The sequence below is a fragment of the Kogia breviceps genome, chromosome 18 (genome assembly GCF_026419965.1).
Source record: "Kogia breviceps isolate mKogBre1 chromosome 18, mKogBre1 haplotype 1, whole genome shotgun sequence".
NCBI lineage: Eukaryota > Metazoa > Chordata > Mammalia > Artiodactyla > Physeteridae > Kogia > Kogia breviceps.
This window is the reverse complement of record NC_081327.1, coordinates 51281205-51301587: the sequence shown is the minus strand read 5'-3', so window position 1 is coordinate 51301587 and position 20383 is coordinate 51281205. Positions and strand designations below refer to the sequence as shown.

Genomic DNA, 20383 nt, shown 5'->3' with positions numbered 1-20383 from the left:
CTTGATTATCCAGTTCTGTCCCAAACAGGTGTAATCGGGTATAATGTGATGCCTGCCCTGAAAGATAGCATCCAAAGGGTTTTGTTTCTTTCCGGTATTTTCTTCCTTGGTTCTGTGTTTCAGAGTTCAGACGGCCTGCTAAATGATCTTTGAATAAGGTTGTTATCGTAATAATGGAGATTAAAAACTTCTTGTAGTTAATGATTCTTTTAAACACTGTGTAGAAGTTCATGATAAATGGCAAGGACTTAAATACAAATGCAGACATTTCCTCAAAATAGAACACATGCTAGACTAATCCATGATATTTGTGACAAGCTTGGTCCACCTCTAGTGTCTCCTGTCTTAGCCGGGGGCCCAATTTCCTTCTAGTTGCACATGCAGACCCCAGAGCCACGTGTGCCTCTCCCACTTCGTGCCCCTGTGACCACACTATGTGCAAGTGCTGTCAGTGTTAATCCTTACATTCCTTACAAGCTGCACTGTAATTAGAACATGTTCGCAGACATCTATTTTCAAATTCTGTTAATAATAATACAAAGCCTAACAAACACTTACCATGTGCTTATTGTATGCCACTTACTGTGCCAAGGGCTTTTCAAGTCTTATCTTATTTAACCCTCATAACAATCCTGTGAAGTAGAAGCTGTTGTTATGTCCATTTTACTTAGGAAAAGTCTGAGGCTTAAAAAAAGGTCATGTGACTTGGCAAAGGACACAAGACTGGTAAGTGACAGAGCTGAAATATGAAACCAGGTCAACTTGACTCTAGAATCTGAGCCGTTACATACAAAACTGCCTCTGTGATGAAACTGGACTGGTTAAGCGTAAATACAAATCGCCAAAACTTACAAATGATGTCTAAAAGGGCTGCATCGTTGAGACTTGCATGATTCTCCTGAAAGAGAATATACCATTTTTAGTAATCATGTGATAGGTGTGGTTCTACCCCATCTACAGCACATTTTAGTATTGCTTAGAGCAGATGAGGGCCCTCTCGGTACTTTACTGACAACCTGTCTCCCACCTCTGCTCTCCTGTTAAATAACACACCTTCTGATTCGTGTCTCATTACAGGTTCTCACAACTGTTCTCTCCTGATCTAATCCTCATTTATCACTTTTAACTTTTTTTTTTTTTTTTTTTAAATCTATGGTATCCGTCTAGATTTCCTCTATCCTAGGTTTTCTCAGCCAGGTGCTAGTGACATTTTGAGTCAGATAAAGCTGTGCTGTAGAAGCTGCCCTAGGATGTAAAGGAGCATTCCTGGCCTCTACCCACTGGAAACCAGCAGCACCCCAATCTCACAGTTTTGACACCCAAAAACGTCTCCAGACATTGTGTCCTCTGGGAGACAAAGTCATCCCAGCTAAGAACCACTGCTTTATACACACACATTTATATGTTTACATATTATATAGTTTCTTTCAGTGTTATACAGAAAGATCTAGTTTATTCGTTTTAATGGTTAAAGAATATTTTATGTGGACGTATCATTATTTCTCTAATCTCCTAATTATAGTTGTTTCCAATTTTCTGTGCGTAAACAATGCTAGTTAACATCTTTATATATAGATATTTACATATCTATAACTAGGTATATAAATGTTTATCAATTATGATATTACATACACCTCATTTTTTATTATGTTTTCCATATATGTAAATTTCGAAGTGGAATTGCTGGGTCATAAAGTATATTTATTTAAAAATGAATGAGGAGATTCCCTGGTGGCACAGTGGTTGAGAATCCGCCTGCCAATGCAGGGGACACAGGTTCGTGCCCCGGTCCGGGAAGATGCCACATGCCGCGGAGCGGCTGGGCCTATGAGCCATGGCCGCTGAGCCTGCGCGTCCAGAGCCTGTGCTCCGCAACGGGAGAAGCCAGAACAGTGAGAGGCCCGTGTACCGCAAAAAAAAAAAAAAAAATGAGGAGGGGCTTCCCTGGTGGCGCAGTGGTTAACACCTGCCAATGTAGGGGACACGGGTTCGAGCCCTGGTCCGGGAGGATCCCACATGCCGTGGAGCAACTAAGCCCATGCGCCACAACCACTGAGCCCACGCTCTGGAGCCCGTGCTCTGCAACAAGAGAAGCCAGCGCACTGAGAAGCCTGTGCACCGCAATGAAGAGTAGCCCTCGCTCGCAGCAACTAGAGAAAGCCCGCGCACGGCAACGAAGACCCAAAGTAGCCAAAAGTAAATTAAAAAAAAAAATTAGTTCCTTTTCCGCTATAGTGGTAGGTAGCCCTCGTAACTTCACAGCCTAGCAGCTACCTTACATCTCTTTTGGACTAAGGAAAGGAAAGAAAAAAAACCAAAGGGTAGCGTCATGTTCAAGGTTAATCATTTTGAACACTTACCTCACAAAGCAGAACCAAGTCCTGAACAAGAGATTCCTTTCTCTGCCGGAAGTTTACAGTCTGCAGTTGATTTTCAGACAAAAAATTCCAGGTTTTTAGTATTGTCATCATTTCAGTCATTGGGATTTTCAAGATGGTCCTCCTGAAAAACTCGGAAACAGTTTCATCCATCTCTTTGGCACTTTCGTAAAGACAAAACCAAAAACAGCACAATAAAGTATTAACCAAACACAAAAGTGTAACTTAGTGAATTTTCAGCATGATATGTTAAGCCAGAATTTTGATTTGTAGGTCAAACACCCAAATGTTTACCATTTTTCGGGCAGTCTGCGAACAGTGTTCCAACAGGAGGATTAAATTATTTTCTCCTTAAGCGTACATTTAAATATGTTTTAGAGTTTTTAAAAATTAGTGCTCTCCCTCCTTTCCTGGCTAGAGTGTTTTGATCTTTTGATGGCAATGACATGTGAATCATTCGCTCATTTACTGATTCATGTATCAAATTACTAAGCACCTGTGTGTGCCAGGCAGTTTTCTAGGCACTGGGGATAGATAACAGCTTTAACCAAAAAGACAAAAATCCCTGCCAATATGGAGCGTCCTTTCTAGTTGGGAGAGACAGGCAACAGGAAAATCACAAAAAATGTTAAAAGTGAGAAGTGCTGAGGAGAAAATGGAGCAGTGTTAGGAAGCAGTGAAAGTGGAGCAGGCTGGCAGTGGGTGGTGGGGATGGAGAGCAGGCCTCAGAGAGAAGGTGACATTTGAGCCAGTCCCTGGGGGAGGGAGAGTGAGCCATGGGGCTATGGTAGAGGAGCTTTCCAGGCAGATGGAAGAGCAAGTGCAAAAGCCTCGGGGCCTTCAAGGGACAGGGAGAAGGAGGCCTCCAGAGAGGTCAGAGTGGTGAGTGAAAAGGCACACAAGAGGAGGTGAGGTCAGAGATCATTAAGGGCTGTGTTTATGACTAGAGGCAGAAGTCAGTCTGTCAATCTCACCTGCTTCCACCAGACTATGGGATTTCCAAAGACAAATAGAGGAGATTCCCCGAAAAGAATCCTGGCTGTGATGTATTTCTACCATTTAAGTGTTGAACACGGCATATAATTTATTATCATCGCCCACTTCTGAAAATACATGGGTAGTTGAATATATTGGGTTGCCCAAAAAGTTCGCGCAGGTTTTTCTGTAACATCTTATGGCAAAACCTGCACGAACTTTTTGGCCAGCCCAATGCTTTGGAAAGATACTAAAAACAATAGTTAAAAATAAAGAGTAATGATTAGGAGTTCTTTAGAGAGAAAAATAACTGAATTAAGAATGTGGGAGCAGCCTCAGGATCATGGAAATCGAGCCTGACTCATTTCCTTGTCCAGATGCAGGACCCACCTGCCTTAATGTCAGGACGAAAATCCTCACCATGGTCCACAAGGCCCTGCGTGGTTTGGTTCCTGCCTCCCTGTCATCTACCACTCTCTCCTCGGCTTTCTGAGCTCCAGCTACACTGCCCTTCTACTTTCTCTGTTACAAGAGGATCCCTTCAGCTAAGGGCCATTGCATCTGCGGTGACCCCTGCTTAGAACGTTCTTCTACACATATTCACATGGCTTTTGTAATTCAGGTCTCAGTCATACTTCTTCACAGAGAGACTTACCCTGACCACCCAATCTAGTTACTTCCCCACCTTGTCTTTACAGAACTATCTGAAATTATCTTGCTTATTGATTACTTTATTGCATTAAATATTTGATTAAGCTTCACTAGGGCAGGAACTATGTTTGTCTTATTCATAGCTGCGTTCCTAGAATCTAGAACAGTGTCAGCCCAAGAACTGTCTAGTGGAAATACTTGTGGAATGAAGTCTTAGAGACTCTCCTGAAGCAGCCGTGCCTGAGGAGGTAAACAACCTGGGAAGGATTAGGGTCCAACAGTCGGTGACAATATCAAGCCAACGTCTCCCATCAAAAACACTGGAGGTGGCGGTTTTTAAAATGCAGATTCCTGGGCTCCAACGATTTGGAGGTGGGTGGTGTGGGGGTGGTGGTGTGGGGGACCGAGAAGGGCCTGAGATTTTTGCATTTTAAGACTAAGAGTCTTAGTTCCGGCTAAACTTTGGGAATGCCATTCTAAAGAATTCTGGTGGAAAGAGTCCACGCAATCTCATCAATAAAGTTGGAAAACCCTTGAATAAACTCTTCTGATTCCCTGTGATTAGCTAATTTCTTTTTACATTTGAGCGCTTGGCACAGTGCTTGGCTTGGTGCTCGAGATATAACAGCCGAATGAACGCGTGACAAAAAAGGTCCCTTTTAAATAACTTTCCTGGAAATCTACACAGCCTAAGAGCTGCCACAAGGAGCAGCAGGAGTAATGCGAGAGGCTGCAAAGACTAAAAAGGACGGACGCCAAGGTTAACCAAAAACCAGAACACTCAACTCTGGGGAAAGCAGTAACCCAGGGCTGCGATAGTTTAGCCGGTGACAGCTCGGCGCGGATCCAGCCTTGACGCAGTCCCTACGTGAGGCCCCGCCCCACCACGGGCGGATGTGACGTCACGACCAGCGTCACCGCCCTCCTCAGCTCAGCCTCAACCGTAGTCCCCAGCCTCCGGCCCGAGACCAAGGGCTAATCCCGCACCTTGGGACTTGCGGCAGTCGCGAAAGAGTCGCCTCAGAGGCGTGGGACGTGGCTTCTTCAAGGCTCCCGCCACGCTCGGGGGCCCGATGCCATGCCGTCAGGGGTCCTCTTACCGTCCCACATCGCCGGCCGGCTCTCTCCTCATCAGCCGTTCCCGCCTGCTGCTTCTTCAAAGCCACCAATTGCAGTTCCCGCCGCCCTGGAGCCCCGCCCACCGGAGCCCAAACTTTGGACTGTACCCTCGGCACAGGGGACCGTATGGGGAGAGCGACGGAAGTGAAACTCGCCGAGCCCCCGCCTCACTCTTCTTAGCAGAGAATATTGTTTGAATGCTTTAATTCCAGCCACGAAATCTGGCTCGTCGGTTCTACTTAAAGTTCAGGCTCTGCCGCGCCTTCGCGGACTCGCTCTCCCTCCCCCTACAGCGGCAGAAAATGGGCCTGTCCAGGCCGCATGACGCATGCGCATCGGGCGGCGAGCGGTGGGGGCTGGCCGAGCAGGGTCAGGCGTGGAGGGCGCGGAACCTTCGCTACCCGGAGCTGCCCAGGCTCTGGCGCCCTGGCCGCCGGCTTTTGGATGCAGAGTCTTCACCGGTGAATACCGCTTCCGCTCTCCGGGTGTGGCCGCCAGTCGGGTGAGTCTCGGGGGTCCGGGCCGTTCCGAGGAGCGCTCTCTTCGTGGCCGAGGTGTGAGGGGAGGCCGCGGGACCCTCACCTGTCCCCCCTCAGGTCCCCGACTCGCGCGACCCGCTGTGTGCCATCCTGCCGGGACTTCGCGCCCGCCTGGGGGGTTGGGACCACTGCGCTGGGTGTTGCCGGGGCTTTGGAGTCGTCCTGAGCTCCCCGCCCTCGGGCATTCTCTGGGACGCGCGCTGGTAGTTGAGAGCCGGCCTCGGTGTAGACCTTCACTGTCTGCGGGAATCAGCCTCGCCGCCGCTCTCGAGCCTGTGACCTTGGGCGAGCTCCTCCTCACCCCGAGCGTCAGCCTCCTCGCCTGTGAAATGGGTATAACCCAGCGCTTCGGTTGTGAGAAGGGAAGCTCTGATCACCGTGTATGACGCGGTGAGCGCTCTGTAAGTTGTGTGGTTATTACTGTTACTGGGTATCCAGGCGTTTAGGATTTGCTTGTGGTAGGTGGGAGCCTGTTAGGGCGTATCTCAGCTTCAGAGGAAGTTCCCACCAATCCGTCTTGCGATGCGAGAATCCAGTAAGATCACCCTCAGTACGCTTTTCAAGGAAAGTGACGTTCAAATCTCGTTTATTGGGTTTCAAGATTACTGAGTTTGTCGTTTCACAGTAAGTGGTTTATGAAGAGTCTTCAGTAAATCCGAGTTCTGGAAGCCTTCACTTGAAGACTTAAATGCATAAAAGAAGTTTGCTCTGGCAAAGGAATTCTGTTGTGACACCGCTTGTGTCTCCTTTTCTATCCACACAGGCTTCTGCACTTGTTTGGTTGATTTAAAGTGACCCTCATTTCCCACCTTTTTTTAAAAAAAACTATGTCGATGTCTGAATCAATTCTCAAATCCATGGTAATCCTATATTCAACGTTCAACAAACATTTATTGGGCATTTACTATGTGCATTTAGGAGAATGTCCCTTCCCTCACTAGCCTGTGTGTTCGTTGACGTTCATGGACTAATTTCTTTTCCCCTGAAATTCATGTGATCTGACACAGTGCTCAGCACCAAGTAAGTGCTGATAAATATTAGTTCAAGGAAAGCTGCACCTGGGCGCATTCCTTAACAAATTATGTGGGTTGCTCTCAGTAGCTGTGGGGCATGGTCTATACTCTGGGAGCACTTGTCACTTACTCAAAAGCATCTGTTTAGATTTGGTGACTTTGCAGCTGTGATAAGTAAAAGTGGGTAGGGTAAGTAGTCCCCTGCTATGTCTGCTACCTCTGCTGAATATGGTGCAGTTTGAAGTAAAGAAACACTCATTTAACTAATTCTGGTGCTTTCTGAAATTAGACTTAAAAAATATCTTTTAGAAAGCATTAAGTATTATTTTATCATTTTTCCTGGAGAACAGATTCTTCAGACTCTGAACAAGAGCTTTTCTGGCCTTGTTTTAAAATGACATTAGAAATTATAACTGTAGTGTAAATTTCTTTCTGGTGGGGCCACACAATAGCAAAATCTTTCTAAAGAAAGCCAAGTGGCATTAAAATATAGGGTTTCCCCCTTGTGATCACAGATCTGCCGAAGTGTGTTATTAGAATGCTTTCCCCCTTTTCTTCACCAGTTAATATATTTCTTATTCTTGTTTTTTTTATTTTCTAAAATTGTGCCACCTGGTGGTTGAAATCTTCTGCCTATCATAAAATACTCGTTAGAAAAATTTTACCTCAGGGTCTTGGTAGAATAAGGTGAAGCAGTGAATAAAATAAGACTATAGTTTTTATATCTTTAGTGAGGGCACCCTACTGCTTCAACCCTCCCAGCTTACCCCCAAGTAAAAGCTACAGTTGCTTTGCAGGGGCCTATCAGCCAGTTATCAAAATATCAAATTGTCACAGATGAACATTTTTAAGAGTCTAAGTGGACTGTTGTGATATTAATGTGTGCATACCGGAGGAAGTGGCTGGGATTGGCACGGGGAAGGAGGAGTTGTAACTGTGACAAGTAAACCGTTCTGAGGGTTTCTAAATGTCAGTGTAAAAGTGGGACTGAAGTTTTGTGTTTAACTAAAGTACTAACAGTTTGAGTGGAATTTATCCCTCTCTTTCTCACTGCAAATACCCATACACTGCAAATACCGTTGACAATGACAACGTTCATTGTCACCAATGAACGTTCCCTTCCCCTTTGCTTCAGTAGTGCGGCTGATGTTCATAATTACCTTGGTGCTGCCTTTTGAGATTGTTTTCTGTGTTATCAGTGGTAACAAGCGTTTATCCCTTGAGGGCAAATTTTATTTTTGGGAATGGCTGAAATTTAATTGTGAACTTAGATTTGAGAAGAAAGGTTAAGGATGCAAGGAAAAAATATACTCTGTGACATCCTTAATTAACTTAGCCAGTCTCTTGGGCACATTAGGACAGATAAATGAGAAGTTCACCCAGCAGCCTGTTTCATTGTTGGACAGCTCCAGGAAGATGACAGCTGCCTCTGTAACTGCCACACTTTGGTTTCCAGTCCTGTCCTCGGACACATCTCAGAGTCAGTTCAGTTCAGCCTTTCCCGTCAGGTGACAGGGCATTTCAGATATACTAATAATACTTTACCTTTGTCATACTCACTCTTCACTATTTCAGATACTCTCACATATGTTATTTTAAACCTCGTGATACAGGTCAAGAGCTAATTCCATTTTATGGAAGAAGAGAGTTAGGTCTCAGATTAAGTTAGCCAAAGTGATAACTTGTGAATAGCTGTGTTCACAGCCTTTGCCTTCAGACCCACATCTTCTCCCTTCAATTCCATTACTTGTCGTACTTAACAAGGCTGTTCTTTTTCTCCTCTGTTGTGGGCTTCCCTAAGTTAATAAATATTCCCAATTTCATGAATGGCTTCCTGTTTAAACCTAGTGTCAGAGCCATCTCCATCCTGAGCATTCCCCCCGGGGGTACTCAAATTGTCAGTATTTTGGACATGGCTGATCAGGACAAACACAATACTTTTCTTTTTCTTGATGTAGACAGATCCTCTATTTCTAATAATACAGGTTAATATTACATTGACTTCTTTGAACCTAGGCCTAGAATTAGTCCCTGTTGAAGTTGTAGCTAACCAGAGGTGCTTTGGAAAATAGTTTTTTTCTATCTGAATTTATTTCATTCACAAACTGCTGGGAAGGCATGTCTTTCCTATTTTGAATGCGGAAAAAAATCTGTCACGGTGGGAGATTACATTGGGTAGTAACTCTGTCACTTACTGTGTGACCCGGGGCTTAGTTTTGCTATGAAAATATGAGTAATGCGTATTTTGACCTATGAAAAAGCTATTTCTTATGGTTCAACTGAGCTTAAAAAGGTACCTACTTCCTCCAGTTATTGGGAGGATTCTAAGACTTGTGCCTGCACGTGGTAAGTGTTCAAGAAATTTATTTTCTATTCTAATAATGTGGATATATTCTTATGGCTTTGATGAAATTAAAAAAATAAGCATATGCAATATATATTTACCTTTTATTCAGTTCATAAAACGTTACTTTGAGTTACAATAGTGTTACTAGAATAAGCTTTTAAAGATGACTACTGGAAGGTGTCAGCACTCATTTAAATGTGCTCTAAGAACAATGCCATTGTTGTAGACTTATGTTTTGTATATTACCCCCAAGAGTACAGCAGTGCATCTGCATATACACCAACAGTTACCCAAATCGTTAGATAGAGGGAAAGGGGAAGAAGAGAATATCTAACTGAAAAGATAGGGTGGAGGCAAGAGGGCAATGATTGATAAAGCAAGGAATTTGTTAGATAAGGGATAAGGTAAGTGTGTAGAGCTTTAGGTTAGGTCACAGCTTTCACCAAGAAGAACAGGAAAAGGAAACCGTATGAAACTATTTTCTTGTTTGACACAATCACCTAGGATAAGTAGGTAGACAGGAAGACGCTTTATTGGTGCCGTGACTGGGTGTACAGTAACGTACATATTTGAAGTAAACTTGTGGAGGGAGGAAAAATATGTATCCTGGTATACATTTATGCTTATATACAAGGTGCATGTGTATATTTATCTCAGCGGCCAAGTGTGTTCTTAAGTTTTACCGTACCAATGAGAGGTCATTTTCAGTACATCAGAAGCTTGTTTCTGAACTGTGAAAGCGCACATTTGAGGGCTGGTTGATAGAAATATGCAAAAATATTTTGTCAAATATATTTACAAAATAAAATGTTAACTGCATTTTCTAGGTGACTAAACCAGTGTACATCTCCCTTCAGAAAAAATAAGCAAGGCAGAAGCAGGATAACTAATATATACATAAGTGTAGGTATATAATACTGGTATAATATTAGATGACTTAAATTGCTGGACTGTATGAGACCTCATTTTTTTTTTTTTTTTTTTTGCGGTATGCGGGCCTCTCACTGTTGTGGCCTCTCCCGTTGCGGAGCACAGGCTCCGGACGCACAGGCTCAGCGGCCATGGCTCACGGGCTTAGTTGCTCCGCGGCGTGTGGGATCTTCCCGGACCAGGGCACGAACCCGTGTCTCCTGCATCGGCAGGCGGATTCTCAACCACTGCGCCACCAGGGAAGCCCGAGACCTCATTTTTCTGAGGCAAAATTTTTATATCATTGAAAAGACTTTGTCATCAGTGACAGGCAGACAGAACTTGAACTTGGCTGCATTTCCAGTTTCCATTTCAAATACTCAAATACTTACTTGGCACCGCGGCCTGATTTGTGATCTTTAGCTGTGGTGTGTGTGTGTGTGTGTGTGTGTGTGTGTGTGTGTGTGTGTGTTTAGTAGTTACTCAGTGGAACAGTGATCTTCTGATATTTTTATCGCTTGAAATCTGAAATAGTAGGTGTATTATAATTCTCTGCAATTATTTGTTTAGTCATTTTTAAGGATTTTATTTGTTGGGAGCGGGAGGTTGATGGGCAGTTTGCATTTCTTGGAACTTTTTTTAACAGCTTTCTTAAGGTATAGTTTACATACCATAGAATTTGCTCACTCTAAGTGAATTCAGTGATTTTAGTAAGCTTCTGCAGTTGTGCAGCCATTACCACAATCCTATTTTAGAATATTTTCGTCCCCCAAAGTTTTCTTTGTGCCATTTGCATATTAATCCCCACTCTCACCTTTGGGCCTAGGCATTGATCTGCTTTTTGTCTCTACAAATTTGCCTTTTTTAGACATTGCATTTAAATGGACTCATACATTACAGTCTTTTGAATATGACTTATTTCATTTAATTTAGTGCTTTTGAGGTTCCTCCATGTTGGCACAAGTATAAGTTCGTTCTTTTTAATTGCTAGGTAGTAGTATCCCATTGTATAGATATACCGATTTGTTTATCCATTACTTGATTATTAGACATTTGGATTGTTTCCAGTATTGACTATTATGAATAATGCTATAAACATTCACATATAAGTCTTTGTGGGGATATATGTTTTCATTTCTCTTGGGTGTGGTCTTAGGAATGCAGTTTCCAGGTCATATGTTAAGTTTGTGTTTAACTTCTTAAGAAACTGCCAAATTGTTTTCCAAAGTGTCTGTACTATTTAGCGTTCCCAGTTGCAATGAGTAAGGTCCCTTTCCTCCACATCCTAACCGGTGCTTGGTATTGTCTGATTTTGTGATTATAGCTATTCTGGTGTATGTGTAGTAATCTTTTCTGAGTTAAAAAGAATAGGTTTAAGAAAAGAATAGGTGAATAGTGCTGCATAAATATAGCAAACACCTGAAAATGATGTTTTATCTTAGACCTTGGCTGCTAATTTTCTTCTTTGTGAAATGAAGCAATTAAACTTAATTTCAGGGATTTTAGGTTCTTGTTTTCATTGTAATAATTGCGTTTTATGAGTATATATGCTAAATTTGAGAAAAAATTTCCATATCTCCTTGTTTCTCTTCATGGTTTAGTTAGATTTTTTTCAGGCAGATGTTAGTTAGGAAGAAAGCAGTCTACATTATTTCACACTGATGTGAGACTGACTAATGGCCCTTTAACCCTTATACATTTAAAAAGGATTAATAGGCCAGTTGTTTTCATTGGTAGAATTTCATCCGAACAAAATGAATTGTAATCAATTTCAGGAATGTGGGAAAAGTAATTGAAGTCAGGCTTATTAATATAGGCAAGATGTTTCTGCTTGAGCACCTGTTTCCAGGATTGGGTCTCTTGAGGAGTCCGCTTTTTTCTGAACCTGCATATTCTCTAAACACTCCTGATAACCTACCAAATCTGTTAAGTCATTGGATAAGGAAGCTGAGGCTCAAGTTTAATAATTTGCCTAAGGTCAGCATTCTTTTCTGATAAAGGTCACTGCAGGTTCTTACTGAAAATAGTTTTAGGTCGCATTAACAAGTACAGTCACACATATTCAAGACACTCTTGTATCCACAGGTTGCTCTGCTGTGCTCCATCTCCTTCTCCTAAAGATGCATCCTGACTTATCTCCACACTTGCATACTGAAGAATGCAACGTCTTGATTAACTTGCTTAAGGAATGTCACAAAAATGTAAGAGTTCAGAAAAATGGCCATAAAGCAAAAATGAAACCTAGGTATAGCACATCGATGTAAAACGTCATCTCCATTAATGGAAGGAGATGATAATGTCTTAGTTATGGGTCTTAGCTTAGCAAAGATTAGCAGTTGATGCTTGTGATTTTTTTAGAAACCACTTCCCTTTATGATGAGTAGAAATCAAGCATGGTAATTTATTAGGGACCTTCTGAAATGATATATAGTAATTAGAGTCCCTGTTCCTTGTTCCTTGACTTCTACAGTTGTGTGTCTAAAGGAAGTTGAAACTTTTTTTCGCGGGCCTCTCACTGTGGTGGCCTCTCCCGTTGCGGAGCACAGGCCCCGGACGCGCAAGCTCAGCGGCCATGGCTCACGGGCCCAGCCGCTCCGCGGCACGTGGGATCCTCCCGGACCGGGGCACGAACCCGTGTCCCCCGCATCAGCAGGCGGACTCTCAACCACTGCGCCACCAGGAAAGCCCGTGAAACATTTTTTATAATTATATGTTAACTAGATTTAAATTATGGCTGGCCTAATTTGACAGGTTTACTTAGTTGTTAGTGGAATGGAAATAAAATTCCATGGTTAAAACCAAAATAGAAAATAAGCCCATTTTTGGAATGCGTTAAATTAATCTGATATTTTTCCCAATGTCAAATATTTAGGTTTTTTCATGTATTTGATGTATGACACAGTTATAAGGAGCATTTGTGTTTTTCTTTAACTTTGTATGATGCATTATTTCCTTCATGTTATTCATAAACTGTAGATATATCAGATTCCAATAATAGTATTATTTAAATGAGTAAAATTTTAAGATTAAAAGTAAGATAGTAAGGAATGCCGATGACCTGTGAAGTCAGGTATTTATACTGGTTCAAAGAATGTTGTTGATGACAATATACTTTTCAGCAAACTATTTCTGCCATACATCTAGATTGAGAATTGATACTGTGGGATTGACATATATTCACTAATATGTATAAAATAGATAACTAATAAGAATTGATATTGTAAGTCTTTTTAACTTTAGCCATTCTCTGGATGTGTCATAGTATATTATTTGGTTTTAAATTGTGTTTCCCTGGGGACTGATGACTTTAAGCATCTTTTCATGTACTTATTGGCCATTCATATAACGTCTTTTGCCCATATTTTAAAATTGGGTTGTTTTGTCTTGTTATTGAGTTGTAAGAATTCTTTTTATCATTTGGCATACAAGTCCTATGTCTCATAAGTGTATTGTGAATATTTTCTCCCAGTCTGTAACATCCTTGTTTATTAAAGATGTGTTACAAAGAGCTGTTTGTAAGTTTGATGAGGTCTGATTTACCAGTTTTTTCTTTTATTGTTTATGTTTTTTGTGTTCTAAGGATCTTTGTATATTTCCTGGTCACAAAGATTTTTCTCCTATTTTTTCTTCTAGAATTTTTATAGTTTTAGCTTTTAAAATTTAGGTCTGTGATTCAAGTCAATTTTTGTGTATGGTATGAGGTATGAGTCAAAGTTTATTTCTCTCCCTGCGGATACCCAGTTATTCCAGCACCATTTGTTGAAGAGACTGTCCTTTCCCCACTAAATTACCTTGGTGCCTTTGTCAAAAGTCAGTTGACCATATGTGAATGGGTCTACTTCTGGGCTCTCTAGCCTGTTCCACTGATTTATATGTCTGTTCTTAACACCAGTTGATTCCAACATTATCTTACTGGGGCCACCTGGTCCCATGAATGTTTTTTCCTCTTTTCTGTCCCAATTCACTTTCCATGCTGCATCTGGAGTGCTCTCTCAGACGTAAGTTTAATCACTGTTCCCCTTAATGGCTCCCTTTGCCCGTAGAATAAACTCTAAAATTTCTTTGTGTTTCAAGGCCTTCATGTTCTGGCCCCTACTTATTCTTGGGCTTGACTACACGTCCCCCCCTCATCCCTCATCCTTCCTGCGTGTTCTTGTCTGCAGTTGTACTGGAGCATGTTTTTGTCTTCTAAGCCTTTGTATTTGCTTTTTTTCTCTGCTTAACTTAGAGCCTTCCTCACTGTCTCAACTTCTCATTTGCTTGATCAGGTTTTGTCATCCTCCAGGCTTTATTCTGCTTAATTTGTCATTTCCTCTTCTTTTTCTTTCCTGGCCCGGATTCTCTGTACTCCTGTAATACTGTACATAATAGATTTCCTACGTTATGGCCGTTACTCTTACACTTTTTGGTCTCAGGACTTCTTCACACTCTTAAAAGTTATTGAGAACCCCAAAGAACTTTTGTTTATGTGGACCATATCTACCAATATTTAGTGAATTAGAAATTAAAACTGAGAAACTGAAAAATACGAATTTATTTAAAAACTATAATAATAAACCCATTACATGTTAATAGTTATTTTTCATTAAAAAGAACTTATTTTTCAAAACAAAAAAACGGTGGAAAGAGTGACATTGCTTTTGCATTTTTGCAGTTCTCTTTAATGTTTGGTTTAATAGAATACAGCTGGATTCTCATATCTGTTTCTGCCCTCAATCTGTGGTGATATTACACTTCATGTAGCCTCTGGAAAAATCCACTGTACCCTTGTGAGAGAATGAAAGTGAGCAAAGCAAGTAAGATCTTCAATTATTAGGAAGATAGATTTTACCTTCCCCTGGAAAGGTCTTCGGTAGCCCTGGGGACTACACTTTGAGAACCGCTGCTTTATAGCGATCACTTCATGATTTGTCTCTTTCCTCTGATTCCGAGCTATGAGAGTAGGGCGCAGGTCCACCTTGCTCACTGTTGTCTCCCTAGTGCCTGGGACACTGTCTTCCAGACACTGACTAATTGATTCACTTATTCAATCAGTTGCTCTACCAGTTTGTTCTCTAGAAACAGACACCAGGCACTGGAGGCTTATGCACGTGTATACAAGAGAAGTACAGTCCGTGGGCATTTCTTTTACCAACTCCACTGGGGCGTTTTGGGTTTGTTTTTCACATAATGTCACAAGAGTATAATTCTCATTTGGGCTAATGTTGAGGTGAAAGTGAAAATATAAGTTAGTTTTTGTCTTGAATTTTTAAAATAAAATGTATGTGTATGGGATGATATGAATAAATATAAACTAAACTATGAAATATTGCCTTACATTCTAAAAGTTTAACCCTTTCTGGTATTTCTGTTTGGCCAAAAGGTGTGTGAAAAAGCATTGTCCCTGTTTGTTGTCAAGGAGGTAGTTTTACACAGGAAATATTTACCATGAAAAGGTAATTAGGTAATCAGCAGGAGATCTTAAATGCTTGCCAGAAAAACTCTGACCATTTATTCAATGTGGACCAGAAAAGTACATTTAAAGTGGTGAAGAAACAGGGAAAAAAGAAGTAGCATGACTATTACTAATTACGTGTTGTCTGGTTTCCATGAAAGCCTTCATTAGAAAGAAAAGGAAAAGATGTGCTTATTGTTACAAGTTCAGCATTTACGGCGTGTCATCATAGGAGATCACCATGCTGTCCGACCTACCCCTACAAATCGTGACATGCAAACACACTAATTATGGCCCTACTAAAATTCAGGTTCTTGATGTCAGTCTTTATCTGCTTTGGAGCATATATACTTTTTGCCATGATAATAGTCACAGGACTTGAAACCACTAGAAGATTTTTATTTTTGCTTTTCAAACAAAGCAGACTTTGAATTCAGACATTGATTTTCTTATATTATGAATTAGTGGCTTGTTTATGTGGCCCTTACAGGCCATCTAATAATAGTGTTATGTGTTTCTAATTTATTTTGATGACATTTTGAATGGAAGCAAATGAGAAAATGGCTTTGGCACCAAGTTTTCCATAAGAAACTCTTCTATGGGACAGAAGTGTTTGCTCGTGAAGGAAGTTACTGGTCATGTCAATATGGCTACACTTCCCTTTGACATCACTCTATGACAGAGTATGGATAACATGCCCTTAAAGAAAGGGTGTTAGGTAATACAATGCTTTTCACTCGGTCATTGTGAGGTTTTGGCAGGTTAATAGTCTTCTCTTTTACAAGAGAAAAGTCTTTTTATTTTTCATTTCTACCTGTAGAGCATTTATTCCTCTTTTGTAGGAATGCCAGGATAAGCCTGTTTATTTGTATATTTTATACTTGTGACTTAACTATTTGCTTAACTATTAACTGTTTGCTTATTGACAAGGTGACCCGTTAAACCCATGTCTGTAGGAATAAGTGTTTCAATTCTGTGTTCCAGAGACCTTAGCATATTATGGGATGAAATATTTTACGCCTTTTCTTCCTTTTAGCACAGCATTCTGAAATTTTTTGGTCATTGCAATGATCTTGATCGGGAGATGAGAAAATGCTTGAAGAATGAGGTAAGGAAAATGTTAAAGGATGGAAATGGTTGAACAATGGAAAAGAACATCTTGGAACAATATTATATATTACTGCCATTATTAAGTTTTTTGCAAATTTTTGTATAACACCGAAAATTGACTTTATATGTATGTCTTTCCCTAAAACCAAGAGGAGAAATGAAAGTGTCTTCTGGGGACACTTTTGGGACACTGCTGATTTTTTTTTTGCATGTACATAAATGAAAACAACTATCTTACAATAGTCACTGTAACTCCTTTGGATGAATTTTTAAGGTTTAGGACATTGAATCTGTTCAGCAGAAAGACTTGTCAGTCAGTGTTTAGCTATAGCAGGTAACTAAAACTCTCTGGGCCTCAATTTCCTTGTATAACATGAGGAGGCTAGACTTAGGCTCTTTCCAGCTTTAAAATTTTGAATTTCTTTATAATTACAGTATGCACAACCCATAGAGATCTAGTTTGACTTGTTTGGAAAGACACGTTTCCTGAATACAGTTTTAGGCTATGACTTGGACTTGGGCAAATAGCCAAAGTTTATTGTCTTTTTGCAGGTACTGCAAACTGAACAGAGTGCATTTTAAATCTTTGAAAAGAAATTTAATTCCATTTCTGTTTTGTTCATCAGATATTTTAGGTCCAGAACCTTTAAAAATATATAACTACTAAAAATCTGCTCTCCAATTTGCGTTTTCTGTACTTTTGAACTTTTTTTCCCCTATGAGCCTCATATTGAAAGGTATTAGATATGATATTTGAAGTCATTCAGCATCTATGAATCTTTTTTTGTGTTTTCCACTTTGGGGCTCTCCCCCACCCCACCCCCGCCTTCCTGGAATCCCTTTACAGCATCTTTCCTGTTTGAAAAACTTCCTGGAGTTCTAATAATTTTCTTTGTGTGAACAAATGGGTATAAGTGTTTTAAACTGATTTTTGAAAAGAGTTTTTTCATCATGTGTAAATAGTAGTTTATATGGAAACTAAACCTAGGGCTGTGTTCCTGTTTTAGTAAGATTATGGAAAAAGAAAACCCATAGTGTTTTATTTGGTGTAGCTGCTTGTTGCTTACATGCTTTCAGTTGTATAAGATAGCTTTTTTTCCTAAGTTTAGATTTTTTTTTGCCCTTACAGTTCAGTGATTTTGCCATTAGTTTGGTGATTAGATCCTCATATGAAATTTTTTTTTTTCCTATTCGGTAGAAGAATGTGTAGATATTTTTCTGATCTTGTCTGAGTTTGTTTTCGTATAAATTTCAGGTTTTCTCCTTGACTACTTTCGAAGTCCTCTATGTAGTTTTTTATATTGCTTTATTACCTGATTTATAGATGTTTTTCTGTCTGTTCTTTCCTCCTTCAATTCTCCAAACCTGTGCTCATTTATTTCCTCTCTGCTTTTAATGCTTCCCAGTTTCCCATTTACTGCTTCTAATGCTCTCCTCCTACCATTTCCTTCATGTGTCGTTTAAGTACTTCATTCTTTGAAGCTTTTAACTAGAAAAAACGTCTGGCCAGTTCTTTCTGATCCTCTCTTTGCTGCTGTGTTGCTGCTTTTGTTCTTTTTATTGAAATAATCGCTAATACTACTTTTGCAGCATCCTCTTTTGTCTCTCTTACTTGTTTTGTTTGGTTTGGTTTTTGGCTAATTGACCTTCCATGCTATCTGCGTTGTTTGGTGGCGTTTTGTGAATAACATCATAGTTATCCTTTTTTTTTCTTCTTTTATTCAGGGGCCATGTTGACTCCCTTTGGAGATACCGTTATATGTATTTTAATATAGACTCTGTTTTAATTTGCTTTATGACTTACTCTATTGGCCTGCTACAGAGTATTGTCTTCTGAAGACTTACGCATAAGACCCTCCTTTGAACCTGATTGTTGGAGGCTTCATATGATTAAAGAGGGATATCAAATATTTTTCTCAGAGCAGGTATCCCTCCATGTTCTACAGCTTTTTTTTTTAACCTTTTAAAGCAATGAAACGCCCTTCCCCTCTCCCCCCAACAGTCTTATGAAGAAAATTAATGTATGACGGTTAAAAGGAATGTTTTGGTTAAAGGGACCTGGTGTTTCATCTGTTATTTGAAATGGTCCTTTGATGAGGAAAAAAAAAGTATGAAAACTGCTACTATTCCAGAAGATATGTTAGAACTCTTCAGTCAAAACTTTAGACCTAGAAAACTTCTTAAAGATTATCTAGCCCAACTCCTTACATTTGAGCTTACTGGCCCAGAAGATGAAGTAACTCCAAGGTGTTAATCTCAGGACTCAGGGGAGGGCAGCCACTGGTTAGTGCTCTGTCACTAATCTTTTGTTTCTGTGGCTTCTTTCCATATCTCTGACAGCTGAAAGATTTTGATGTCCAATTATTCACATATACTCAGTTTTTTTCAACTTGAATTTGCTTTTCCTTTTTTTCCACTCTGCCTAAGGACCCCTCTTGCACCTTTAAAATATGTCTTTTTTGGTGTATATATTATAAGCATGTAAATGTACAGATATGAAACCACTTATATTCAAGTTTCTCTGCTTTAAACAAGTACTTTTTCTCAGCGTCAGGCTCTGGGTTTCCTGTTAGTTATAACCTGCTGGCCAGATCCAAATACTAGGCTAAAATCCTCCAAGGTGAAAACTACATTTAGATCCAACTGATTACAGAAACATAGGATTTGGGGAGAATTGGGTTTGATGACTATTCATGATGAAAAAATCCTAGGAACTTCAGCTGACTGTAAGTTTCCATAGGAACCATTAGTATAATATGGTTACTAACAGCCAGTTACTCTTTTGGCAATATTTATAGAAATATGGTACGTCTAGGTCATAAGAACTAGTAGGCCCACTGTAGTCCATATCTGCCGGACTTTGTTTAGAGCACTAGAGTATTTAATTCTGGTGTGGTATTTTTTTATAAGGGGTTATTCATATTAAAGTGTTGTATAAAAGGCACTTTACAGATAAACCTTTAGAAGGCAGAAGCTATGTTCTGTGGAACAGCTGTAGAAACCAGCAGCGTTCAGCCTGTAAGAGATAGTGAGTGGGTTACCTGTAATCAGATATTTGGAAGATTGTAGCAGGCAAGGAGAAATAGAAGGAAGTAGGAGAATTTATAGGGAAACACTTATTGGTTCAACACGAGAAGCTCTGGAACAAGTAGGGAGCCTCCTGATTAGAAGTGTTCAAGTAGAGGTTAGATGACACGCTAGATTGTGAGCTTCTGGAGAGCAGGGACAGGACTCATCCATCCTAAATATTTATTGAGTTCACATTTTGGGAGGAAATTAACTCAGCAAATATTTCTGCACCTATTAGGAGTTAGGTGCTATACTGTATTGAATGAAATTTTACTAGATGGCCTCTAAGGTCACTGTTTCCAATCTCAGGTTCAGTGAAATAAGAGCCATGTAGAAATTTTGTCAGTAAAAATGTTATTTTTATTTTGCAAGTATATCTACATATTTAACGTATGTAAATGATGACATAATCTATTGTCTCTTTTCTCCCCCCCCCTTCCTTTTATTTTCTAGTACATGGAAAAGAGGAACAAGAGCAGGGAGCGTGGCAATGCAATGCGAAAGAGACTTTTTAATCCTCCAGAGGAATCTGAAAAATAGATCGTATTTTCATTGGATGCCTTGGCTGAGAGAAGACCCAAAGACTCTTGGGTGGTAGCTGAAGGAATCCATTGCATTTAGTCTTCAGAATCCTTTGAATGGAAAGTGACCCATGAGAAATCGAGCCTTGGAGAAGTATGGAAGCCCTGGATCCGGAATGTTGGTTGGGCAGAGCTGTTAGTACTCTCTCTCCTCTTCCAGCGCACCTGAGACTTCTAACGCGTTTGTTCCCTTTGCCTACGGCCCGTTGACATTTGAGTAACTTATCTCCCTCAATAAAATCATTGATTCTAATCATA

The 20383-nt window shown here is 40.4% G+C and overlaps 3 protein-coding genes across 7 annotated transcripts in view; 2 read left to right on the top strand and 1 right to left on the bottom strand.

Annotated features, from left to right (window-relative positions):
• Nucleotides 1-5179, bottom strand: part of CENPN (centromere protein N) — a 21020-nt gene extending 15841 nt beyond the window's left edge. For 3 of the 5 annotated variants that reach the window (XM_059046055.2, XM_059046057.2, XM_067020091.1), the window contains exons 1-3: nucleotides 5105-5179; nucleotides 2361-2541; nucleotides 853-898 (exon numbers count right to left, since the gene is read on the bottom strand). In XM_059046055.2, the coding sequence (XP_058902038.1) occupies nucleotides 853-898; nucleotides 2361-2541; nucleotides 5105-5136 (259 nt within the window). In that variant the 5' untranslated portion in view covers nucleotides 5137-5179. Of the gene's footprint in view, nucleotides 1-852; nucleotides 899-2360; nucleotides 2542-4991 lie in introns of all 5 variants that reach the window. The other 2 variants (XM_059046058.2, XM_067020090.1) reach the window with 1 other exon arrangement.
• The window catches only part of CDYL2 (chromodomain Y like 2), a 332309-nt gene continuing 316871 nt past the window's right edge, over nucleotides 4946-20383 (top strand). The window contains exon 1 of the mRNA XM_067020087.1: nucleotides 4946-5625. Within this exon, the coding sequence (XP_066876188.1) occupies nucleotides 5452-5625 (174 nt within the window). The 5' untranslated portion in view covers nucleotides 4946-5451. The remainder of the gene's footprint in view (nucleotides 5626-20383) is intronic.
• Nucleotides 5538-20383, top strand: CMC2 (C-X9-C motif containing 2). The gene is made up of 4 exons (XM_059046062.2): nucleotides 5538-5625; nucleotides 12017-12132; nucleotides 16402-16473; nucleotides 19998-20383. Exons 2-4 carry the CDS (start codon nucleotides 12052-12054, stop codon nucleotides 20082-20084), a joined length of 240 nt encoding a protein of 79 aa, XP_058902045.1. The 5' UTR covers nucleotides 5538-5625; nucleotides 12017-12051; the 3' UTR covers nucleotides 20085-20383.